The sequence below is a fragment of the Biomphalaria glabrata genome, chromosome 4 (assembly GCF_947242115.1).
Source record: "Biomphalaria glabrata chromosome 4, xgBioGlab47.1, whole genome shotgun sequence".
Lineage (NCBI taxonomy): Eukaryota > Metazoa > Mollusca > Gastropoda > Planorbidae > Biomphalaria > Biomphalaria glabrata.
The window spans coordinates 28,596,472-28,618,280 of record NC_074714.1 but is presented as its reverse complement, the minus strand read 5'-3'; the positions used below and the strand labels follow the sequence as shown (position 1 = coordinate 28,618,280).

General features: G+C 37.5%; 1 protein-coding gene across 2 annotated transcripts in view; it reads right to left on the bottom strand.

Annotated features, from left to right (window-relative positions):
* Positions 1-2,923: 2,923 nt before the first annotated feature.
* LOC106080300 (uncharacterized) overlaps positions 2,924-21,809 on the bottom strand; it is a 32,100-nt gene continuing 13,214 nt past the window's right edge. Inside the window, exons 1-2 of one of the 2 annotated variants that reach the window (XM_056026179.1) lie at positions 18,419-18,699; positions 2,924-5,270 (exon numbers count right to left, since the gene is read on the bottom strand). In XM_056026179.1, the coding sequence (XP_055882154.1) occupies positions 3,799-5,270; positions 18,419-18,464 (1,518 nt within the window). In that variant the 5' untranslated portion in view covers positions 18,465-18,699 and the 3' untranslated portion in view covers positions 2,924-3,798. Of the gene's footprint in view, positions 5,271-18,418; positions 18,700-21,809 lie in introns of those variants that run through there. The other variant, XM_056026180.1, reaches the window with a different exon arrangement.

The following is a 21,809-nucleotide window of genomic DNA, read 5'->3' as shown; positions in this document are numbered from 1 at the left end:
CTGCTTAGCATAGTCGGAAAGGCTTTTGCTAGAGTATTACTAAAACGATTACAGATCCTGGCAGATCGTGATTCCTCCAGGCCATTCTCCATTAAGAGCGGTGTAAAACAAGGATGTGTACTGGCCCCTACACTATTTGGCATCTTCTTCTCAGTCGTACTAACCAGTGCTGTTAAATCCCTGGAAGACGGAATATATATCCATAGCAGATCCGATGGAAGGCTCTTTAACCTGGCACGTCTTAAAGCCAAAACGAAAAGGCGTCGTATCTTGATAAGGGAGCTGCTGTTTGCCGATGACGCGGCACTTGTATCTCACTCACAAGGAGGTCTGCAGAAACTAGTGAACGCCTTAGCAGCTGCTTGTCAAGAGTTTAGCCTTACTATAAGTCTCTCCAAGACCGAAATCCTGGCACAAGACGTCGCAGAAATACCTATAATACAAATTGGGAACCACACCCTTTCAGTGGTGCAAGAATTTACCTACTTGGGTTCAACAATTGTCAGTAACCTAGACTTAGACATCGAGCTGACAAAAAGAATAGGAAAAGCTACCACAACATTGGCAAAACTCTCCAAGCGCGTCTGGGAAAATAGTAAATTTACCACATCGACCAAAATCCTAGTCTACAACGCCTGTGTTGTGAGCACTCTCCTTTATGGCAGTGAAAGCTGGTCAACATACATGTACCAAGAGCACAGATTGAATAGTTTCCACTTGCGCTGCCTGAGACGTATAATGGGCATTTCTTGGAGGGACCATGTCTCCAATCAGGAAGTTTTGAGATTGGCCAATATAAACAGCATGTATGCTCTCCTGACACAAAGAAGATTACGCTGGCTTGGACATGTCACCCGCTTGCCAGATGGTAGAATCCCGAAAGATATCTTATATGCTGAGCTTGTGGAAGGAGTCAGACCCAAGAGCCGCCCAAGACTAACATATAGAGATGTCTGCAAGTGAGACATGAAAGCCTCAGGCATCAGCGAAAGTATGTGGGAAAACATAGCCAAAGACCGGAATGCATGGAGACAGACTGTGCGTGCTGGGACAACCCTTGCTGAGAACAAAAGAATTGAAGCGGCCTTAATCAAGAGGGGAAAAAAGAAAGCTACCCTGTCCGCTAGCCCTAAATCAGAGGCATACACATTACGAATTGTGGCAAAGTCTGCCGTTCTAGAATTGGCTAGATTAGCCACACCAGATTATACCCCGTCTCAAGATTAAGCCAAAACCACTGACTCATTTGGGCGCATCCATTGCCTTTCGAGAAAAAGGAGCCATATATATATACATATTAACATCCGGAAAAATCTATTATAGATACTTAAAACTATTGCCATGTTTCGGTATGAACATTAAAGGTTAATCAGATTTTCAATATTTTTTAGTGTTGTTTTTTTATGTAAACATGACGGACAGACCGATCAACAGAAAAAACGCACAAAAATAAGAGTATTTTTCCTGATGGGGCACTAAACAAGAAATAAATAAATCAGATTTTTTAAAACTTTTGAGGGAACTAGCATAGTAGGGTGTATTGCAGCGGCCGTCACGCTACTGCACGAAAGTTACTGCATAAAAAGTCCATTAAAAAAATGTGCGTAATATTTACATACAATGTGAATTTTTAGCCTTTATAAACAAACATAAATGTTTTCATTTAAATTTAGCAGCTAGTTGACCAGAAAAAACACAGTTAACTAATATTTGTATTTGTTGTGAATATTTGTTGTACATTTTATAAATATATTTGACTTAGTGATACCAAAAGTATACAAAAATTGCCTTTCTTTGTTAACATATTGTAACATTATCTCCCTTACATTTATGTATTGTTTTTTAATTGGTGTATTTTTCTGAAAACAAAAAGTAGCAAGTAGCCGTTGCACCTAAACTTTGCAAGCCGCATCGCATGGTGAAATAATATTTTTCATTTCTCTTCTAGTTTTTTAAATCTGAGTGTGACAGATGGACATTTTGCAAAAACTCAATAGCGGCTTTTCCTCTTACAGGGGCCGCTAAAAATTATGAATAAGCTTCTTTTCTTTTTCATTGCATTCTTTAAAAAAACAAAACTCATGGACCTCGTTGTGTGAACTTTTATCGCACCTCTGGGCCCCAGCGTCTAAAGGGGTTTTATAATTGCAAAAAAAAACAAAAAACTCTGTCTAATGTGTTTGTTTGCTTAAACATCTCTACATACTATATTTATAAAATTATGATGCTTTAAAATTGTGACAAATTTGTACACATGATTATTTTTCAGGCTGTTATAAATATATTTTACGGTCAATTCGCGATTAACTTTAAACGCCAGATGCGCGAAATAGTCCGCCTTTTAGCCATTCAGCCAGGCCAGGAGGAATGATGTGCAGATTTTTTAAAATAAAATAATTAATGATACGATATAAAAAAAAGTCTCAAATTGAAAAAGAAATCAATTTCTATGATGAACATTTATGACATTTCGAATTACACAGCAGATTGTGATTTTATAATCTTCATTGATTTGTTGTGTAATAGCATCGAGTAGCTTGGTCGCCAGTTTGTGACTTAGGAGACTGTGGACTTTGTGAACTGTCAGTGATTCATCAAATTATGTAAAGTTTATTAAACAATTATGATCGTACCTTTTTGATACTTGCAGCATGACCTACCTTTTAACAGGAAAGCATGCATATAGAAAACTATACTTGCACGAGCGACGGTATTCAACTTTGGCGCAGTCATTGTGGCGAGGGTCATTTTCGCAGTTTGCTTAAAAAAACAACATTTTTTTCCCTGTACTATCCTAAAAAAGTTGTAATAAAAAGGGTTTTCACTATTTGATAAATACATCTTGTTATAGTCAGATTTATACCTAAGACCACGATGTTCTCTCCCCCCCCACACACACACCATATATTACAGGCGAAATGTACAGGGTTAAGATAAGATTTCAATTTTATTTTGTTGGCGATATCATAAATAAAATCAACCATTCTTTGTGCCTTGTCCATCGTTGTTTTGTTTTGGACAATATGAAACAGCGTTATGATGTTAATGACTACACAAAATCAACTTTAATTCCAAATCTAATGGACAAAAAACAGTAATTGTTCTTCACAAAAATCATTTCAACAGAAAAGGAAAAACATAAAAAACATAGATATGTATTTTTTTTAAAATCCATACTAAATCAAGAACATATATAACGTGCCTCAAACATTAAGTGACAAAACCTTCTGCTTTGCACAAGTCGAGGAATAATACCATGAAACCGCTGTCAAAGTAATAACAAGAAATCACAGAGGTGAATAGAGGCAGAACATTTTCTGAAAACAAAAGCAACAGACAAGCTGAAAATTATTGTCACAGCCAAGCCAACCGATATTACAAAGGAATCTACTGCTACACTGCTTACCGGGCAGTCTTAAATCAACATATTGGGTATTGGCCTTGCATTTCGAGAGGTGATCGGCCAAAGTAGAATAAACACGTTTAATTTCGAGTACATCGGGTATTGGCCACACGCTTCGACCATTTCGCGAAATGAACATCCAGTTAGCGCGCGATCTGGCCACACATAGGGGTTGGAGGTAATATATATATATATATATAATGTGTATCTGTGGATTTTCGCCATAGTAAGTTGTCAACAGTTTAAAAAATAATAGTGAGAATGAAGGAGACTTTTCTAAAAATACATTTTCTTCATTCTAAAAATTAGTTCAAAGCCCATTCATTCGTAGGAGAAGCGAGATTTGAAACAACATAAGTATTAAAATCATCGTTGTATTAAAAACAAACATTTTGTTAAAAACTTCGCCGATGACAGATTTTGCTATACATTGATTTTACTTCACTCTCTATGACATCAGCAGGTATATAAGTCCTATAAAATTGTCTCTCATTGGATGGATCATTATTAATCCAAATAGAATAGGGAATTTTTCGCCATCTGGCCATAGCTTCAAAATGACGCAAAGATGGATTTGAGTAACTAGGCTTAAATTCTATAACTCCACTAGAAGAAGGTAGAAATAGTATATGAGATAAGCCTGCCCCATGCATACCAATTAAAATGTCGCACTGAGCAATGATTTCAAGTTGATCTTTCATATGCATGGAGTCCAGCTGTATGCCTGTAACATTACTTTTTGAAGGTAACCACTTTGTTACTTGTTGGACTATTTCATGCTCATTATCAAATTTTCTGACCACTTGACCTTGCTTGTTCCGTGGGTGAGCTACATAATCTCTGCGCCAGATTATAACGACATTTATGTTCTGGCAGTTGATCACGTGAGAAGCTGATATATAATGTTTACTTAAAACAAACTCTCTAAACTCTGTTAGATATGGTACTTGGAGAAGTTCGTGACTATTTAAAGGACTAAAGTAACCTAACATTCCCCAGACTAAACTGGAAAAAAATGTTGTGTTTGTAAGTCTGCCGGCTCGAATGTATTTACTAAACAATGTCGACCAGACTTCATCTAATGTTCCAACAGGATGGGCATCTACAAACAAAATATTTACTTTGGCTGAAGATTGTCCGAAAATTAACATTAGAACAAACGCATTATAGAAATCAGTCATAGTATGATAGAGGTTAACATATTCATATCTTTGAATTGCTATAGTTAATCCAGACACTTGGTGGAATTTATACACATTTGTTTTATTGAATGTATAGCACGATAGTGCATTTTGCCAATAAATAAGATGATCAGGAGATTCAAACTTGAATGAAGGCGCCATAGTGCAAAGTACACTAAAATAACCAGGGAGTAGGTCAAAATATTCGTCTTGCTCCTTCTGATCCCAAACATCTTCTATTTTTTCGCCGCCCTTTCTATAGTTTCTTAATTGTGTAGGATGTAACAGAGCATTTTTAAAGAGGACAAAGCGATCAGCAAATGATGCTATATTGCCATTTTCAAGACATACCATTTGTTTAGTATAATCAACAAATGGAGCTTGATCTAAGACAATCACTTTGTCGTTGAAGTAGGAAGTAGTTCTGTAGCTACACGCTGTTTGCCAACTTTCGTGCTGAGTGAAAACGTCTTTGTTTGACCTTTTGTCTTTGTCAAGGATGTCTTGAGTTTCAACGTGTTCATTTGTTTTTAAATTTCTCTTTCCTGTTCGTATTTCCTCCACAGCAGAGAAGTATTTACGCTCAATAACAATGGTTAAAAGAATTATATTAACAAAGAGAATCACAGCAATTAAACATCCATATGACCTAAATCGTCTTGGAGTTATAGTGAAAATACCTCGATCTGAAAAAGAAAACAGAATTCTTTGCAATGATTAAAATCATGAAATAAATATAAATAATCATATAGACTTTATAAAGATGATCATAGTTCGGTGTCTGGTTTTTAATCATAGTTGTCTAATTTGTTATTTAAAAACAAATATATTAGTAAAAAATGATATATTAATCTGTTATATATTCGTAAGGGCCCTGACTGATTTATCCCAGATCACTAATTCTTCCCCTTGCGTGGACAAAAAAAAATGTATCTCTTGCCATAGACCAATGAAATACAACTGACTCAGCGGTTAAATTTACCAGAACGATTTTTTATTTGCAATTTAGACCCTGCATTTTTTTTAAAGCAGACATTCCGAAAAAGACAAAATTATATATTATACTTTAGTTTTTAAGCAGTTTACTTTTTATGCATAACTTACTCTGATATTGATAACACCTGGTTAGCTCAGGCGGTAAAGTATCATACTTTACGCTCAGTGGCTCAAGTCGCGATAACTTTTTATATTCATAAATATTTTTAATAGCGGTTATTCGCACAATTTAATTTTAATACTTCGATCTACATAAAAGTTGAAAAGGAATTTATAGCCACAATCCTATGATGTATTTTAGCACTTGATAGAATTCTTTAGCAAAAAAAAACAAGGTTACAAAAGACAGTTTGTGTGGAAACACAAACTCAAAATAGAGGTCCAAAGAGGTCCACCCATGCAGGCTTCAATATTTTCAGAAAGAACATCCAAATGAAATTATATCAAAGACAAATGAGAGATAAGAATGGAGAAAGAAGGTTAACAGATCTTGTGTAGTGCCCCAACGGTCCCGCAGATCAAAGGATAGGTGTAAGTGAATGTAAAGTTAGATGTGAACCTGGCCTAATTAGTTCCCCTTTTAGACCTTGTGGTTTATAGGGCAGATGATGTAAAGTTCATCTGTTTTTGTGGCATACGGTTAGCGAGGGTGTCATGTAGCCAGCACAACGACCAACCTATACTTTTCCCCAACTAATGTCAGGTACCCATTAGAGCTGAGTGGACTCAGAGGCGCCCAAAGATTCCAAAGTTGAAAATCCCAGTCTTCACCAGGATTCGAACCCGGGACCCCCGGTTCGGAAGCCAAGCGCTTTACCGCTCAGCCACCGCGCCTCCCCTAGCCTAACTGATGTCTTATAATTGATCTAATTGTTTTGAAAAGGCTCAATCTCTTATTCGAATCCTCAAAAAATAAAAAAATAAAAAAAACTCCGCAATAAAAAAAAATGTTCACAAAAATGAAGTTTATAAGATCACTATTCATTTTAAATTAGGTCTAACTTATAATGTATACTAATTAGCTTTTTCTCTTTAAAAAACTGCTTGCATAACTGATTTTAAAAATTAGATTTTTCGCTTTCAGAAAAAAAAAAGTAGCCGTTGCATCAGAACTTTGAATGGTCTAAAATATTATGATGTCGGATTTTCAATATCTTTTCTAGTTTACGAGATCTAAACGGGACGGACGGTCAGACGGACAGACATTTCGCACAAAACTAATAGCGTCTTTTCCCCTTTCGGGGGCCGCTAAAAATGTGTTTAGCAGGGTTAGCGTTACAAAGCGGGTCATGTCAGTTATATGTAATAAACACTAAAATATAAGTGAAAAATAAATGGGGGGGGGAGAAGAAAAGTGATATACAGTTCACACGCCACAGATGAATGGCTTTGGGAGGGCGATTTAAAGCGGGGCATTCCAATTAAACGTAAAATATAGTAAAATACAATGGCCTATTGGGTTGTTTTATTGAAAGTGCAAAATAAAAGGGGGGGATAGGGGTACGGCTAAAGTATTATGTGAGCATTTGAAGGAGGTAATAATAAAAAAAAGCCCTGGCCAAAAAAATATCATAGAGCCTCTCCAATATTTTGAATAAGAACAAAAAATGCAGAAAAAATGTGGATAGTGTAACTGTAAACCATAAAAGCATTAAAAAATACTTTTTAAAAAAAGCTTATACGAAGTGTAGTTTTATCAATTAGTTTGCATCAGTCATGTAACTAAATTTGTAATCACTCTAAACCAACAACAATAAATATGTGCGATTAATAATATTTTTACCAATTGTTTTTGTTTAGCGCAATTTGATGGTTTAAGCTTTCTCAATACGCTCTGATCATATCAAGATAGCCTAGGGTACCCTCAATCAAATGGTCAAAGTGAGTTGTAGGTATCGTAAAACAGATTTTTAACAAAGCATACACACGTGGGAAAGATCCACATCTCGCTATGCTTGAGGTAAGAATTACTCTGATAAGCGGACTGTCTTATTCACCATCATAACTGCTGATGAATAGAAGACTCATTCCAACTGATCCCAAATATTGAAACCATTGGTACCGTACCTGAATTGCAGAGACATTACTCAAATAACCACAGATGAGAAGCAAAGTGAAATACGATGCTCGTGCAAGATTACCTAAAGAATACTCTGTCGGAGAGAAAGTGAGAGTTCCTATAGACAGTATAGGACAAACATGGTAGAAAGCAGTTGTCGATAAAAAAGTCATCACCCAGATCTTTAAAACAAACGATGGAAAAACGTGCAGACGAAATCCTCTATGGGTACTATGACACCATTGAAGACAATGAACAGCAAACTGTTGGAACAAATGAAACAGACTCATGGACATCATTCCAACTGATCCCAAATATTGAAACCATTGGTACCTTACCTGAAATGCAGAGACATTACTCAAATAACGACAGATGAGAAGCAAAGTGAAATACGATGCTCGTGCAAGATTACCTAAGAGAATTTATTGTGCCAGTCAAGACAACCAGAAGTGGTCGAGTTGTTAAAGTTCTTAGTAGATATCAGTGTTAAGAGCTTTAAAAGGAAGGATGTGATAACAGTTTTAAAAGGAAGGATGTGCTAAAATGTTTATAATGCGTCATTGTTTGTTGTGAATAGTTTTGTGAGAAAATACTTAAAAGGATGTGACGTAATAAAATGATTGTTTTCAATGTCTCTGTTCATTAATTGTTATTATTAATGTCTACAGAATAAAATAGATCTATATCTGTTGTCATTTCGCTACATTTAAAAAGGGTCAAATAAACTATTTCATTTAATAAAACAAAAATATTTTTATTTAGAGAACACAATACCTAAATAAATGTAGAGTGCGGAACGGGAATGTGGCATTCCACTGGGGCCTTCGGAAAATGCAAGTTGTTCTCTAAGCCTGAAACTGATGGTCTTAAGAAATGTTTGTCTATTACCGTATATTAATTGCTTTAAGATTAAATGATGTTTAAAAAAGTACAACTATCCAAATGTGTTATATATAGAATTTAGCAGCTGAAAAATGTTTCAATCGGAGGATGTTTAAAAAGTTAAAGTTGTCATCGTAATAAAAATGGGCCAAAAAGTGTGAAAGCGGTTGTGTGTGTATGTTACACAGGGGAGAGAGAGAGAGAGAAAGAGAGTGAACATTTCTTGTACATTTTATAAATATATCTGACTTTGTGATACTGAAAAATACACAAAAACTGTCTTTCTTTGTTAACATATTGTAACATTATCTCGCATACATTTATGTATTGTTTTAGAATTGGTGTATTTTTATGAAAAAAAAAATTGCTTGCTTAATTAATTTTATAAACTAAACGGTTTGCTTTTAGAAAACAAAAAGTAGCCGTAGCACCTAAACTTTATTAGCCGCATCGCATGGTGAAATAATATTTTTCATTTCTCTTCTAGTTTTTGAGATCTGAGTGTGACAGACGGACATTTTGCACAAACCTAATAGAGGCTTTTCTCCATACGGTGGCCGCTAAAAAAAAAGAGAGAGAAGGAGGTGTTCCGTCCATAATAAATAAAATAAAACAAATCAACGGACGTAGTCGGTGTGTACAGAATTACATTCTATTTAAAAAATAATTTTGAGTCAAATTATCGTTTTTCCTTATATATTCTAATCATTTTGCAAATCTATTATTAAATTGAAGACTGCAGTAAGCTGTAAATTTCAAAGTAACTGATGGAGAAGAAAGAAAACATTCTCTACAATTGCGAAGAGTTTATACCAAAACAGATCCAGGTTAGCAGTATCTATCATGTGTTTTACCCCAGATGTGTATATTTTAACAAAGCTTATATCAACTCACTCTGCCTGTCTGCCTTTTAAAAAGTGTGTACACGTTTTTTCTGCCACACCCAATCTGGGATGAAGCTGAAATTTTGCACTATTATTTCTTTTAACTGACAACACACACAAAAAAATGTAAACTGATTAGTTAACTAATTATTGGTAATTAATTATTTAATGTATTTAATTATTAATAACTTGGAATCTGTCATAACTTATCAGGTACTAGGCGATATTGGCAGTAACCACCTTCCAATATTACTAACTGCCACTCTTTCTAAAATGAACACCAAGACCACTAAAGAACCACGAAAGTGGTGCTATAGTAAGGCTAATTGGAAAGGATGAGACAGCTGTCGACAATGCCCTTGAAAAAGTCCATGTAGAGTCTAGCTCTGTCGACCTTGTATACCGTCAAATGACAGCAGCTATCCTGGGCATGGCTAAAAAGTTTATTCCTCGAACTTACCATTTTACAAAATTCAAAAACTTTTGGACGGCTGAAATCAGCAAACTTGTTATGGCTCGGAAAAGGGCATACCAAAAGGTCCAAAAGAACCCAAACAATCCAATATTCAGGCAGAAATATAACAGACTCAGCCTACTAGTCAAAACGTCTGTTAACAGGGAAAACCGAGAACGTTGGACCAACACATGTGCAAGGTTAAACCTAAGGGATAGCTCTAAGGTCTGGAGTCTTCTAAGAAATCTCGAAAATTCTGGGCGTACCCAGTGGGGTAACCATTTCATCAAAGAAGAAAATTGCCACCTTGTTGAACAAATATTTTGCTTAGTTCAACAAGGCTGCCAAGAAGTCTCAAATGTCCAAAGCCATTGATAAAGCTATTAAAGCTGATAAAAAAAAAGACCGAAAGGAACCACAGACCAAAGGTGCTGAGGGAACGATGAACTCCCCCTTCTCAATAGGTGAGCTTAATGCTGCCATAAGGAAATGCCAGCTTAAAAAGGCTCCCGGGCCGGATGGTATCACCCCCGAAATGCTCAAGCATGTAAGGGGGAAAGAAGGGCAGTGTTCTTGGTATTTGTAAATAGAACCTGGGCTGATGGTCATCTGCCCAGGGCCTGGAAACGTGCCACCATTATTCCTATACCAAAAAAGGGGAAAGATGCTTCCACTGCTGAGGCCCATCTCACTCACATTTTGTGTGGGAAAGATAACTGAAAAATGGTAAATGAGCGTATGGTTTGGTACCTTGAGAGTGCCCGTCTTATAGCTCGAGAACAGGCTGGTTTCAGGGCTGGAATGTCCGCTATAGACCAAGTCAACATTTTTGTGCAGAGCGTAGCAGTTGGATTCCAAAGGATCGAAAGCACATACGCAGTCTTCATTGACTTAAAACAGGCATATGATAAAGTATGGCGGCCTGGTTTGCTTCATAAGATAAGAGCCGTGGGGGTGCGGGGACGGATATATTACTGGATTAGAGACTTCCTACAAGAGCGTAAAATAAGAACAAGAATGTACGGAGAAGTATCAGGGGAAATGACCTTCGAGCACGGCCTCCTCCAGGGCTCCGTCCTGTCATGCGCCCTTTTCACGGCCTTCATAAATGACCTACCGGCTCAGCTTAAATGCCAAAAGCTGCTATACGCTGATGATTTTGTCCTTTGGAAATCCGGAAGGAGCGCAACCTCTATACAAAAAGTGTTGCAAGAAGTTCTCCATACGCTCTGCTCATACACACAAAAATGGAGGCTAAAAATAAACACCTCCAAGACGGTCTATTCTCTGTTCACGCTCGGGACTGGCATTCTCGGGCAACCTTTCCGGCTCTCCCTCAACGGAGTGGCTGTCAGCATGGAAAAGCAACCCAAGTACCTTTAACTTTAGATCGCAAACTAAAAATGTGTGAGCACATCCAGGATGTTGCAAGAAAGGCCTCAGGGAAACTTTGAATTGTGCGGAAGCTGGCATTCACGAAGTGGGGAGCCCAAGCAGACATGCTCCGATCACTATTTAGGAGCAGTCCGATTACAGATAGACTACAGCCTACCTGTGCAAATTTATGGCTCTAGGACAGCTCTTGAACAACTTGATAAAATACAGCCCCAAGCACTAATATTGGTATGTGGAACCTTTAGGACAAGTCCAGTAAATGCGGCTGAAATAATGGCTGCTTTGAGCGGTATAAAAGGCTGGATGAATACCTCCCAGCTAGAAAACTAGTGGATGGTTGGAGATGCAGAAGACGTATTCAGATGCAGTCTTTTATGCATCATACCACTAGACTATCTGATAAAGCTGGCATCTCCACCGACCGACAAGACATTCAACGTTTCATACCCTTCCCCTTTGATGTCGCCCAACGACCCCAGACATACGTTTGAAACTAGTAGACCCTAATGCCACTAAGCTAAGTCGTTCATCTAACGACTTTCAAATTCTAGCATTGAAGACCATTAATACCTTCAAGCCCAGTGCTATTTTTTTACAAACACTGATGAGTTGGCATCGATAGATTCTGGTGGAAGAGCAGGCTATGGAGCCTACATCGACTTTCTTGGCTCTCACTCAGTCAAAATCTTTGGACCATGTGGTAGTGTTTGCAGTTTCGATGCGGAGACCATGGCAGTCTGTGAAGCATTAAAAGTCATTGACTCGCAACTCGGCGAGGAACATTTGAGGGCAGCACAGATTGTTGTGGTCACTGACTCAAAATCTGTACTACAGGCTTTTGCAAAGCCCCGGACTTTGGCCTCCCTATATCGACACTGTCATCATGGCTTCGCACAACATCAAACAACGCTATGGCACCCCTGTAATAATGCAGTGGGTACCGAGTCACATAGGTGTGACTGGCAACACTATTGCAGACTCCTTGGCCCACCAGGGAGCGCAAATTCCACCCACTTAACAGGCTATAAGTTTTCATCATGCTCTGGCTATAATTCAAAAACAGAAATGGAAAAGTGGTTTGAGTGCTGGGACAAGTCCCAAAAAATCCCGTGGGGTCTGGGAGCAAGCTATTATAGCACAGTGCAGTACAGGCCATTGTCCTATTGGCTCATATTTCTCACGGCTATGGCCAAATTTCGATTCACGGTGCCCCCGCTGCGGAGAAGAGGAAACCGTGCCTCATATTCTGTTTGACTGCCCCAGACTTGCTGATCTTCGTCTCGACAGGTCTGGGAAACCAAAAATTCTTGAACTGTATGGCGACATTTATGCATTACGCAAGACAGCAGGGTTTCTGTCCAGGGCTTTTGCAAGAGTAGTGGAAATCTTTTGAGAGATAGAAGTGCGATTAGAATAATTATGACCGTACCGTTATCGCTGATAACTTATCATCAAAAGCCAAGGTGTGGTGAAAGTACGACCATGTTTCACTTTATTTTATTTTTCAATCGCTCTTTCTTGAAAATGGGTGCGTCATTTTTAGCCTTGAAATAAGGTTTTATTTTTTTTTCTAATAAAGGCTGACTTCACCCATCTTCAGGATATCATGTCGCCTATGTAAGTTTTGCTTTAATTCCTTTTAAACATTTAAGTTATAAATTGTGTTATAGGTCTTTATTTCTATCGATATTTCATTTCTGCATGTATATGTAGTATGTATTTGTTTATTGATATTCTTCTTCTTCTTCTTCTTCTAGCCAGCTTTATTGCTGCTGAGCTGTGAGCTCTTTTGCAGACTGTGCCAAGGAAAAAAAGTGTGCTGTTTTCTTCAGCTGTTCAGCACTGCTGTACAGGGTGTTGGTTATGTTGGGCTGTAGTGGAAGTAGGGTCTGCTTAAGGTGGATTAGGGAATGGCATTCAAAGAGGATATGGTTTACGGTTTCAAAGGGGTGGGCGCAGTGTCTGCAAAGGGGTAGTTGTGTGGAGTTTATTTTGTTCAGGTGGTAATTTAATAGTGGTGTGTGTTCTGTTCTTAGATGGAAGATTGTAGATTGTTCTTTGCGGGGGAGGAAGTTAATACTGTCCAGTTTGTTAGGCGTAGTCATTTCTCTGTACGTGGCTCTGTCTGTGTTTCCTGATGCCCATTGGTTGAGCCACTCCTCTTTGTGATTGTTGACTAACATTGACCTTAGGGTGAGGTAGTTAACAGGTCTATCTGGTTGTTCCATAGATAAACCTGCCTTTGATAGCTTATCTGCCTTTTCATTTCCCATGATGCCAACGTGTCCAGGGATCCACTGTAGTGTAATATTGATATTTAATTTTGCTATCATCTGGTGGATTATCACAATGAGTGTTGTCAACTCTCTTGGGCTGTTTGAGGTGCTGCTGTTAAGTGCTTGCAGAGTAGATTGGGAGTCTGTAAAGACAACAATATCTGATGGTGGTTGCACTCCTTCATATAATTTGTTTTCCACTGTCTGGAGTGCTATGGTAATTGCCTCAATTTCGGCTTGGAAGTTTGAGCAGTAATCACCACAAAGTGTTTATTTTTAGGGAAGACCAGGAAGGCACCAAGACCAGCATTGATGGTAGCTTTGAAAGCCGATCCGTCTGTATAAATATGGATATCTGTTTTTTGATAGCTTTCGATTGTTTCAAGCGTGCCTACTTTGAGCTCCAGTGGATTTGATTCTTTTGTTAAGGTGTTATTTAGTAAATGTGTTTTGATGGTTGGTTGTTTGTAGTTTAGTCCGGGTGTAATGTTTGAAAACCTGGTAATTTTTTCTCTGTTATTGGGTAGGTGGTGTTTTAGGGCTAGTTCGTCAGTAAGTTGGATAAGAGTCCTTTGCTTTTTTTGGTTGTTTTTCCTATTTCTCTGTGTTAGTAATTTATTTGGATGATCGTCCTCCAACCTTCTGTATCTCTCAATAGCTTCTAATGCTGCTCTGTTGCGCCTTAACTTAAGAGGTTCAATATTGGAGTCTATTTCACAGGCTGCTGTGGGAGTAGTTCTCATACCTCCACTAATTAACCGCAAGGCTTGGTTTTGGATTGTATCTAATGATGATTGATAGGTTTTGTTGGCAGCTACTTGTATGGAGAGACAGTTATCCATTACAGATCTGATATATCCAGTGTATAACTGTCTTAAGGTTTTCTTTTTGGCTCCCCAGGATGTTCCTGCTAGGTGTTTTATTATGTTTAATCTTTGTGATGCCTTTTCTTTTAAATCTGCCATAAAGTGTTTTAGAGACAGTCTTTGGTCTAGTTTTACACCAAGATATGTTGGATTTTCTTCTTTATTTATTGGCTGAGAGTCTATTTTTAGGATGTAGTTTCTTTTTGCTGTTTTGTTGCTGTGGCTACAGATTGAATAAACTGACTTTTCTTTGTTTATTTCCATTTTCCATAATTTTGAATATGTGGAGATAGTTGTGAGGGCTCTATTTAGTTTGGATCTAGTCAGCACTGGATATTTCTCTGTAGTCCAAATTAAAAGGTCGTCTGCATAAAGTGCCTTATTGACCGAAATGAGGTCGGGAGGTCATTCATGAAGATTAGAAAGAGAGTGCAGCTAAGGGCTGAACCTTGTGGTAGTCCTTCTTCCAAACTTTTTTTACTAGAGATGGCACCTTCGAATCGGGTTTGGATGGTTCTGTTTTTTAAGAATGCCCTGATCCAGCTGTACATTTTTCCATGGATGCCCATTTATTTTCATCTTCAAAAATAGACCTTTTCTCCACATTCTATCATAGGCTTGCTGCAAATCTATAAATACTGCTGTAGTGTGCTTGTTTTCATGAAACCCTTCTACTGTGTCCTGGATAAAACGAAAGAGGTGGTCTTCTGTTCTACTTGCTTTCCTGAAGCCAGTTTGTGCATTGTGGAGTGAGCAAGTACTTTCTAGCCACCAATAAAGTCGGTTATTGATCATTTTTTCTGCCATTTTGCCAATGTTGGATGTTAGAGATATTGGTCTATAACTTTTTGGGTCTCCAGGTGGTTTATTTTTCTTTAAAATGGGTATTATGTTTGCTGTGGTATGTCTCCAGTTTTCCATGTATGGTTGATAAAGTTAAGTATACAGTTTTGGGCCTGTGGTCCTAGTCCCCGAATCATTTCATTTGTTATTTTATCGGGTCCAGGGGATTTTCATGACTTGAGGCTTTTTAGGGCAGTATTGAGCTCATGTAGAGTGAAGGGAGTGTCAAAGATCTGACAGTTGACTGTTGGAGCTTTTTCTTCTTTCTTTAAGATATTACTGAAGGCCTGGTCGAGTTGTTTTCTTGGCTTTGACTTGTTAATGCTGGCAAAATATTTATTGAAGGTTTCAGCCTTTTTAAGGTTTTCTGTTATTATGTCGTCAGTGCCTTTTATAGGTTGGGGGTTTGTTATTTGTTTCTTTCCTGCTAGCCGGTGCAGAAGGGTCCAGGCCTTTCGACCATCCTTGTTTAGATCTATTTATTTATTGATATTCACTTTAGATATCAAAACTGGTGGGCCTATATTTATGTGAAAATAAATACCTGTTTATACTATATTTCCGTCATGATGAGGTTCCTATAGCCTTAAAATTAATTAATTGAGTGCTCGTTGGAAATAATCTTTCATGTATAATTAAGGTGTGACTCTTTCTCTCTCTCTCTCTGCCAGTAGCGTCGATCTGATCTATTTTTTCCACTACACAGCATCGTTTTTTAGGTTTATAAGTGATCAGCAGTTCTCTATTTCATTGCCTGGCTCACCGAACTGTTGAGAAATGCCTCTAGAGTTCACATTAAGTAGTAAAGGCAGATCTCTTCTATTTTATGAAGGATATGAATTCTGGCTCAAGAAGAAGGCGTTAAACGGAGAGATGAACTGGAGATGTAACAAATATCAAACACACAAATGCCCGGTAACATTAGTTACTGCCCAAGATGATGTAATCAAGCAATCATCTACTCACAATCATGAATGTAACAGAGATAAAGCCATTGCAAAGAACGCAGTAGAAAAAATGAAGGAGAAGATGTCGGAAACCACGGCAATGCCGGGGGCTTGTCAGGCTGTAATCGTCGACTTACCCCCTCCTGTTCTGATGGCTGTGCCCAGAAAAAGTTTTATAAGCAGGACTCTCAGACGACATCGTGAACGACTCAGAAACAAAGACATTGGTAGAGCTTGGCCATCTCTTCCGGCTGAGGCTAACTTTGAGGTACCAGCAGTGTACAAAGAGTTTCTATTATACGACTCCTTGGAGAAAAGCGAAAATAATCGATTTCTAGTTTTCGGTGACCGACAGTTACTAGAATGGCTCGGACGTAGCAAATGTTGGTTTGTCGATGGTACTTTTAAAGTTGTCCCCTTTTTATTTTATCAACTCTACACAATTCACTTTCAATACGCTCAGGGTGTGATTCCATCAGTGTTGTACTGCTTGCTTCAGGACAAAACCAGAGTTATGTATGATAGATTGCTGGAAGCAATTAAAAAACTTGTACCAAACGTAACACCAGAAATTATTGTTAGAGACTTCGAGAAAGCCGCCATGACAACTTTTCAAGAGAAGTTTCAGACATGCAGATTAACGGGATGTTATTTTCACCTCTGTCAAGCTGTATTACGTAAAGTCAATGAATTGGGTATGAAAAGCGACTATGGCAGTTGTAACGAGTTACGTGGCATGGTTAGAAGTCTTTCGGCTTTGGCCTAGGTAAGTGAAGAACACATTAGTGATTCCTTTGAATTACTCGCCGAGTCGATGCCACAACACGATCGGATGCCGAAACTGTTATCCTACTTCGAGCATACATATTGTTACGATCTTCTCTATCAGTCCTTCTGTAAACACTGCTAAACACACATTAACACAAGAACCTGACAATAAGAGCCCCAAATAATCTGGTACTTTAATAATGGTCAAATAGATAACAGTTAATACTAGACAATTCGCAACATAATCAACAACTAAAAATGCTACACTGTACACCACCGTACTGTCTCTTCCTGGACTCGTACGTTTTACTTGAGGACTCCGCCAGGACCGACTTCATGACCGACACACAGTCCCGGTCTCCTCACTGTCCTGTCTTGAACTGCCTCTCTCTTACACACTGTCTCTCATCCGTGAAGGATTTCGATCACATGACCATAACACATGTCATATTTGTTTGAACTAGCAGTAATGTCCCTTGTCCGGTTCCACAATTCGTTCACCGTCAACTTGTTCACGACAAATCGTTCACACGACAATATATATATATATCTATATCACTGGATGTGTCATACAGGACGAACTATAGATATGTCTACATCACTGAATGTCTCATACAGGACGAGCTATAGGTATGTCTACATCACTGAATGTGTCATACAGGACGAGCTATAGGTATGTCTACATCACTGAATGTCTCTTACAGGACGAGCTATAGGTATGTCTACATCACTGAATGTGTCATACAGGACGAGCTATAGATATGTCTACATCACTGAATGTGTCATACTAACTCTGTTTTTTTAATTTTGTAACTTGTTGAGTTGAGTTCAAAGCTGTTAATAAATTATTCTCGAAGAAAACATTAGCAAGGTCATAGAGATAAGCTATCGCACGACAATTAGATTGAATATTTTCGACGAATCACTGCCAGAAGCAGTATTAAAGAAAACGGGATTGCCGAAAGGGTTCACATAACTTATGTTCGTTTCAGACGTTCTTTCACATATGCACACTATTAGGCCCTAGACCTGCAAGACGTCAAGACAATGTCTTCATTCATTTCTAACACATTTTCCTATATCGATTTTTCTTTTTTTTTTCTCTGTTAGTTTTTTTTAAAATATAAATCTAAGCAAATATTAGCTTGAAAGCTCTTTTAAATAGATAGCTTAATTGGTATTACAAATAAAGAAATATTTTAAAAATTAATTAGGCTATATAAATAAAAGTATCGATTTTATTCGATTTGTTCCATTGTTGAGTTAAGAGCGTTGAACTCTATAAACATTCTGATGAAACTAAACTATCCATTTGAAAGCAAATGAAGAATCTATGAAACTATTTCAGTAAAGATTTTTTTACACAAGGCTAACTGCATGTTTTTAAGGAGGTGTAATATACCCATAACACAAAGAAACAAGCATATCAATTAAAGACAACACACAAACAGATGTTTCACTTACACCGAAGTACGAGACACGGTTTACAGTCTGTAATTTGGAGACGCATTATTCCTTGAAACTCCTAAAGTGAATTACAAAAACTGAACATCTAGCTTTATGTGTGTGTATCCTTAGTAGAATAGAATATGAAATATATATGAAAGTCTAATGTAATCATTTCCAAAGAAACAACTCTACCATGGACCAAATCATTTGGATCAAAACGATCAAATCAATAATGCAAAGGAAAGCAATTTCTGTACGCTGCTGGTACTAGGAATTCAGCGATGTGTGACCATAGGTTGGAAAACTTCAGTTGTAGCTGAAGCACGGCACACTCTGAAAACTGGACCAGAGAATGATTTGAAAACATGGCTTCAAAGGTGTTTGGTACTAGTCTTATGGCCAGGTTATCGATTTTGTAATAATAGGTGTAGATTCTGTAAATGTTTAGTGCTCTACTGTCTCATAAATTACACTGTCTCATTAGAGAGAATTTATAAAGACTTATACAACGCAACGAGCCATTGTTATTACACACATCCAGTACATGTTTTTAATTTAGGCTGATTCTTATCAAATTACAAGATTCCCTATAGTTGATATATATATATATATATATATATATACATATACATATTCACTAACGGTTACGAGAGAGAGAGAGAGAGAGAGAGAGAGAGAGAGAGAGAGAGAAGTAATATGGGCTGGAGTTTAATCTAAGCATGGGCGTTGTCGGGGGGTCGGGGTTCAACCCCCTCCCCCCCGCCGCTAGTTGGGTGAAATTGTTTGACTGTCGTTTTGCTTTAACTTTTTTTTATAGAAGAGGAGATTTTAGTAGCCCCGACGTTGTCAATTGAGTTTTAAGTTTAAAAACCTTTTCATCAATAAAAATAAAAAAAACAACGACAGTAAACTTCAGTCACAACATTCTATAAGAGTAGGCATTTGAGTTTGAAACCACCCTCCAGAGGGTTATTAGTTTGTTTTAAGGTTAAAGCCCCCTCTTCAATAAAAAAAATGAAAAAAAAAAATAGTCACCAAATTTCAGGAGCGTAACCATGAGGTTTTGTGTTTAAAGCCCCTCTCCAGAGGGTTTCGAGTTTTTCTACTAGCCAATGGGTTTTGAAATTAACCTCCTCACTCCAATTTGATACAAAACTAAATAGAAGGGGGTGGGGGTGAGTTTGAATCCCGCCGCCAATAACAACGTTAAGGGAAACTACCATCTCTAAATTCCATAAAATTAGCCCAGGGTGGTTACGGTTAAGCTCCTCAACTGCAATAAAACTATTGATACCTTTTGAGCCTAGCTAAAGAGTTTTTTATTTAAGAAGCTGGAACCCATTAATAAAGTAAATCAACGAGAATTCAAGTCACAGGACTAAAAGAAAAACTAAAGCAAACTACATTCATTTGAGGTTCAATCCTACCTCAAATAACACATTTTACATTGATTTGTTTTTCTACTAGCCAATGGCGTCCATTAAGAAAGTGCAGTGAATAACATAATTGATATTTGAACTACAAATTTTAATAGAAGAGTACCAAGATATTGCACTATAGATACCGCAGAATTTGCAATTTTTTTGGTATCAAATAAAGGAAATTATGCTTGGTGCGGGACTACGGTGGTGGAACTCACAGCAATCCCCCAGACCCTTTAGCTGGCAAGGGAGGTGTGTCTAAGGCCGTTCCACTAACTACAGAAAAAATATTCTAGGGTATAAAAAACGTCCGAAAAAATGAAGGGACTGGATATGTATTAGTATATATATAAATATGGGTGTAATGTATATATGTATATATAGTTGTATTGTGTTATTGAACGCTGGTCTAACAATTTCACTCATAGACTGTTTACTGAATTATAAACTAGAATCAGATTTGTAAATAATAACGCTGTGACTGAAAGTCCGTTTCCTATATTTGATACATTCACTTATTAATGGAAACAGCACGGTAATTACAACTTAAAATTGCCAAGTCTCACAGTAGAACTAAAAGAAAAGCATTTCCGTATTTTATAATTTAGACCAAGAGACGAAATAAGTAGCACATTATAATGTGACAATTTTTAGCTATTTTTTCCCAACATATTGATTTAAAACAAATAATTTAGAAAATTTTGAAGATCCATGCCTTGAAGACCTTTTGAAGTCCCTCTGCTAATGATGCACCTTCTTGTATCTCCTAGTTACGCTTCTGTTGAATTCTCAATATCCAAATGTATACCGATATCTTTATTTGGGTGAGAAAAATATCAGATTCCTTTTTATGAAATAAAATATTTTAATCCTTCAATTAAAAATCATTACAACATTAACACACACAATATATATATATATATCATATCATACACTTTATACTTCCTATTCACTTATTGATGGCTGCCTGGTCGTGCGGTTTGTGCGCTGTACTGTCGTTTGGATTTATCGATGGTCACGGGTTCAAACCCTGCCCGCTCCCATCCCCCGTTGTCCTGCGGGAGGTTTGGACTAGGAAGTAAACTATCTTCAATTCTGAAGGAACATTCGAAACATGTATTCAATAATACATTCACAAAAATAGGCTAAGCATAAGCTTTAAACTTATGGACTGACTTTGGAGCCAAAGATACGTCTCTTTTATAAACGTATGAAATGAAGTCCTAAATTCGGAGCTTCGTCTTTTCTATATATTTTGCGGAAGTCTTGTCTATGCGCATCATGAAGTCAGCTAGTTGTCAACTCTGTCTGATTGTCCCTTTTTCAGAGCGTTCACTGCTAATGCTACTTCCGAACGAAGAATATTTTGTCGATGTTGGATACTGCCGGGACATTTAGTAGTTCTGGATCTCCTGAGATTTCAAAGTTGTATAACTCTGAACAGTATTCTGTTCATCTTCTTATCATATCCTTTTCTTCCGTTAAACATCTATAGTTTTTTTTCGTCTTGTATTGTGTTAGTTTTTCCATGCTTTGAGGTAGTGAGGTCCTTTACCAGTTGGTACGCTTTTTTTTTTTGGCTTTCCTGTCCAGTCTCTGCTCAATTTCTTGACACATTCTCTATCCACTTCGTCTTCGTTTCTTTCATTTTCTTTAGAATCCTCCGTGTGTTAACACTTTTGTATTCGTGGGACTTATTTGGGATTTATTTATTCCTTTTGAGCTCCTGTCGCTTGTCACAGAGTTGGAGTATATCCTCTGTTACCCAAGTAGTTGTTTTTTTTTTTGGGTGAGCGGAGCTTCTTTAGTACTTCCAGGGCTGCATAGCGTCCTCCTATTTGTGTCTCGAATATGGCATCTATTTGGGGGTCTTTCAGCTCATCCAGGCCAAATTTTATTCCGGTAGGTCCTTGTTTTGCTATCTTTTTAGGTGTTATTAGGTCATCATCATCATTAAGAATTAAAATAAAAAGCCACAGCAATTT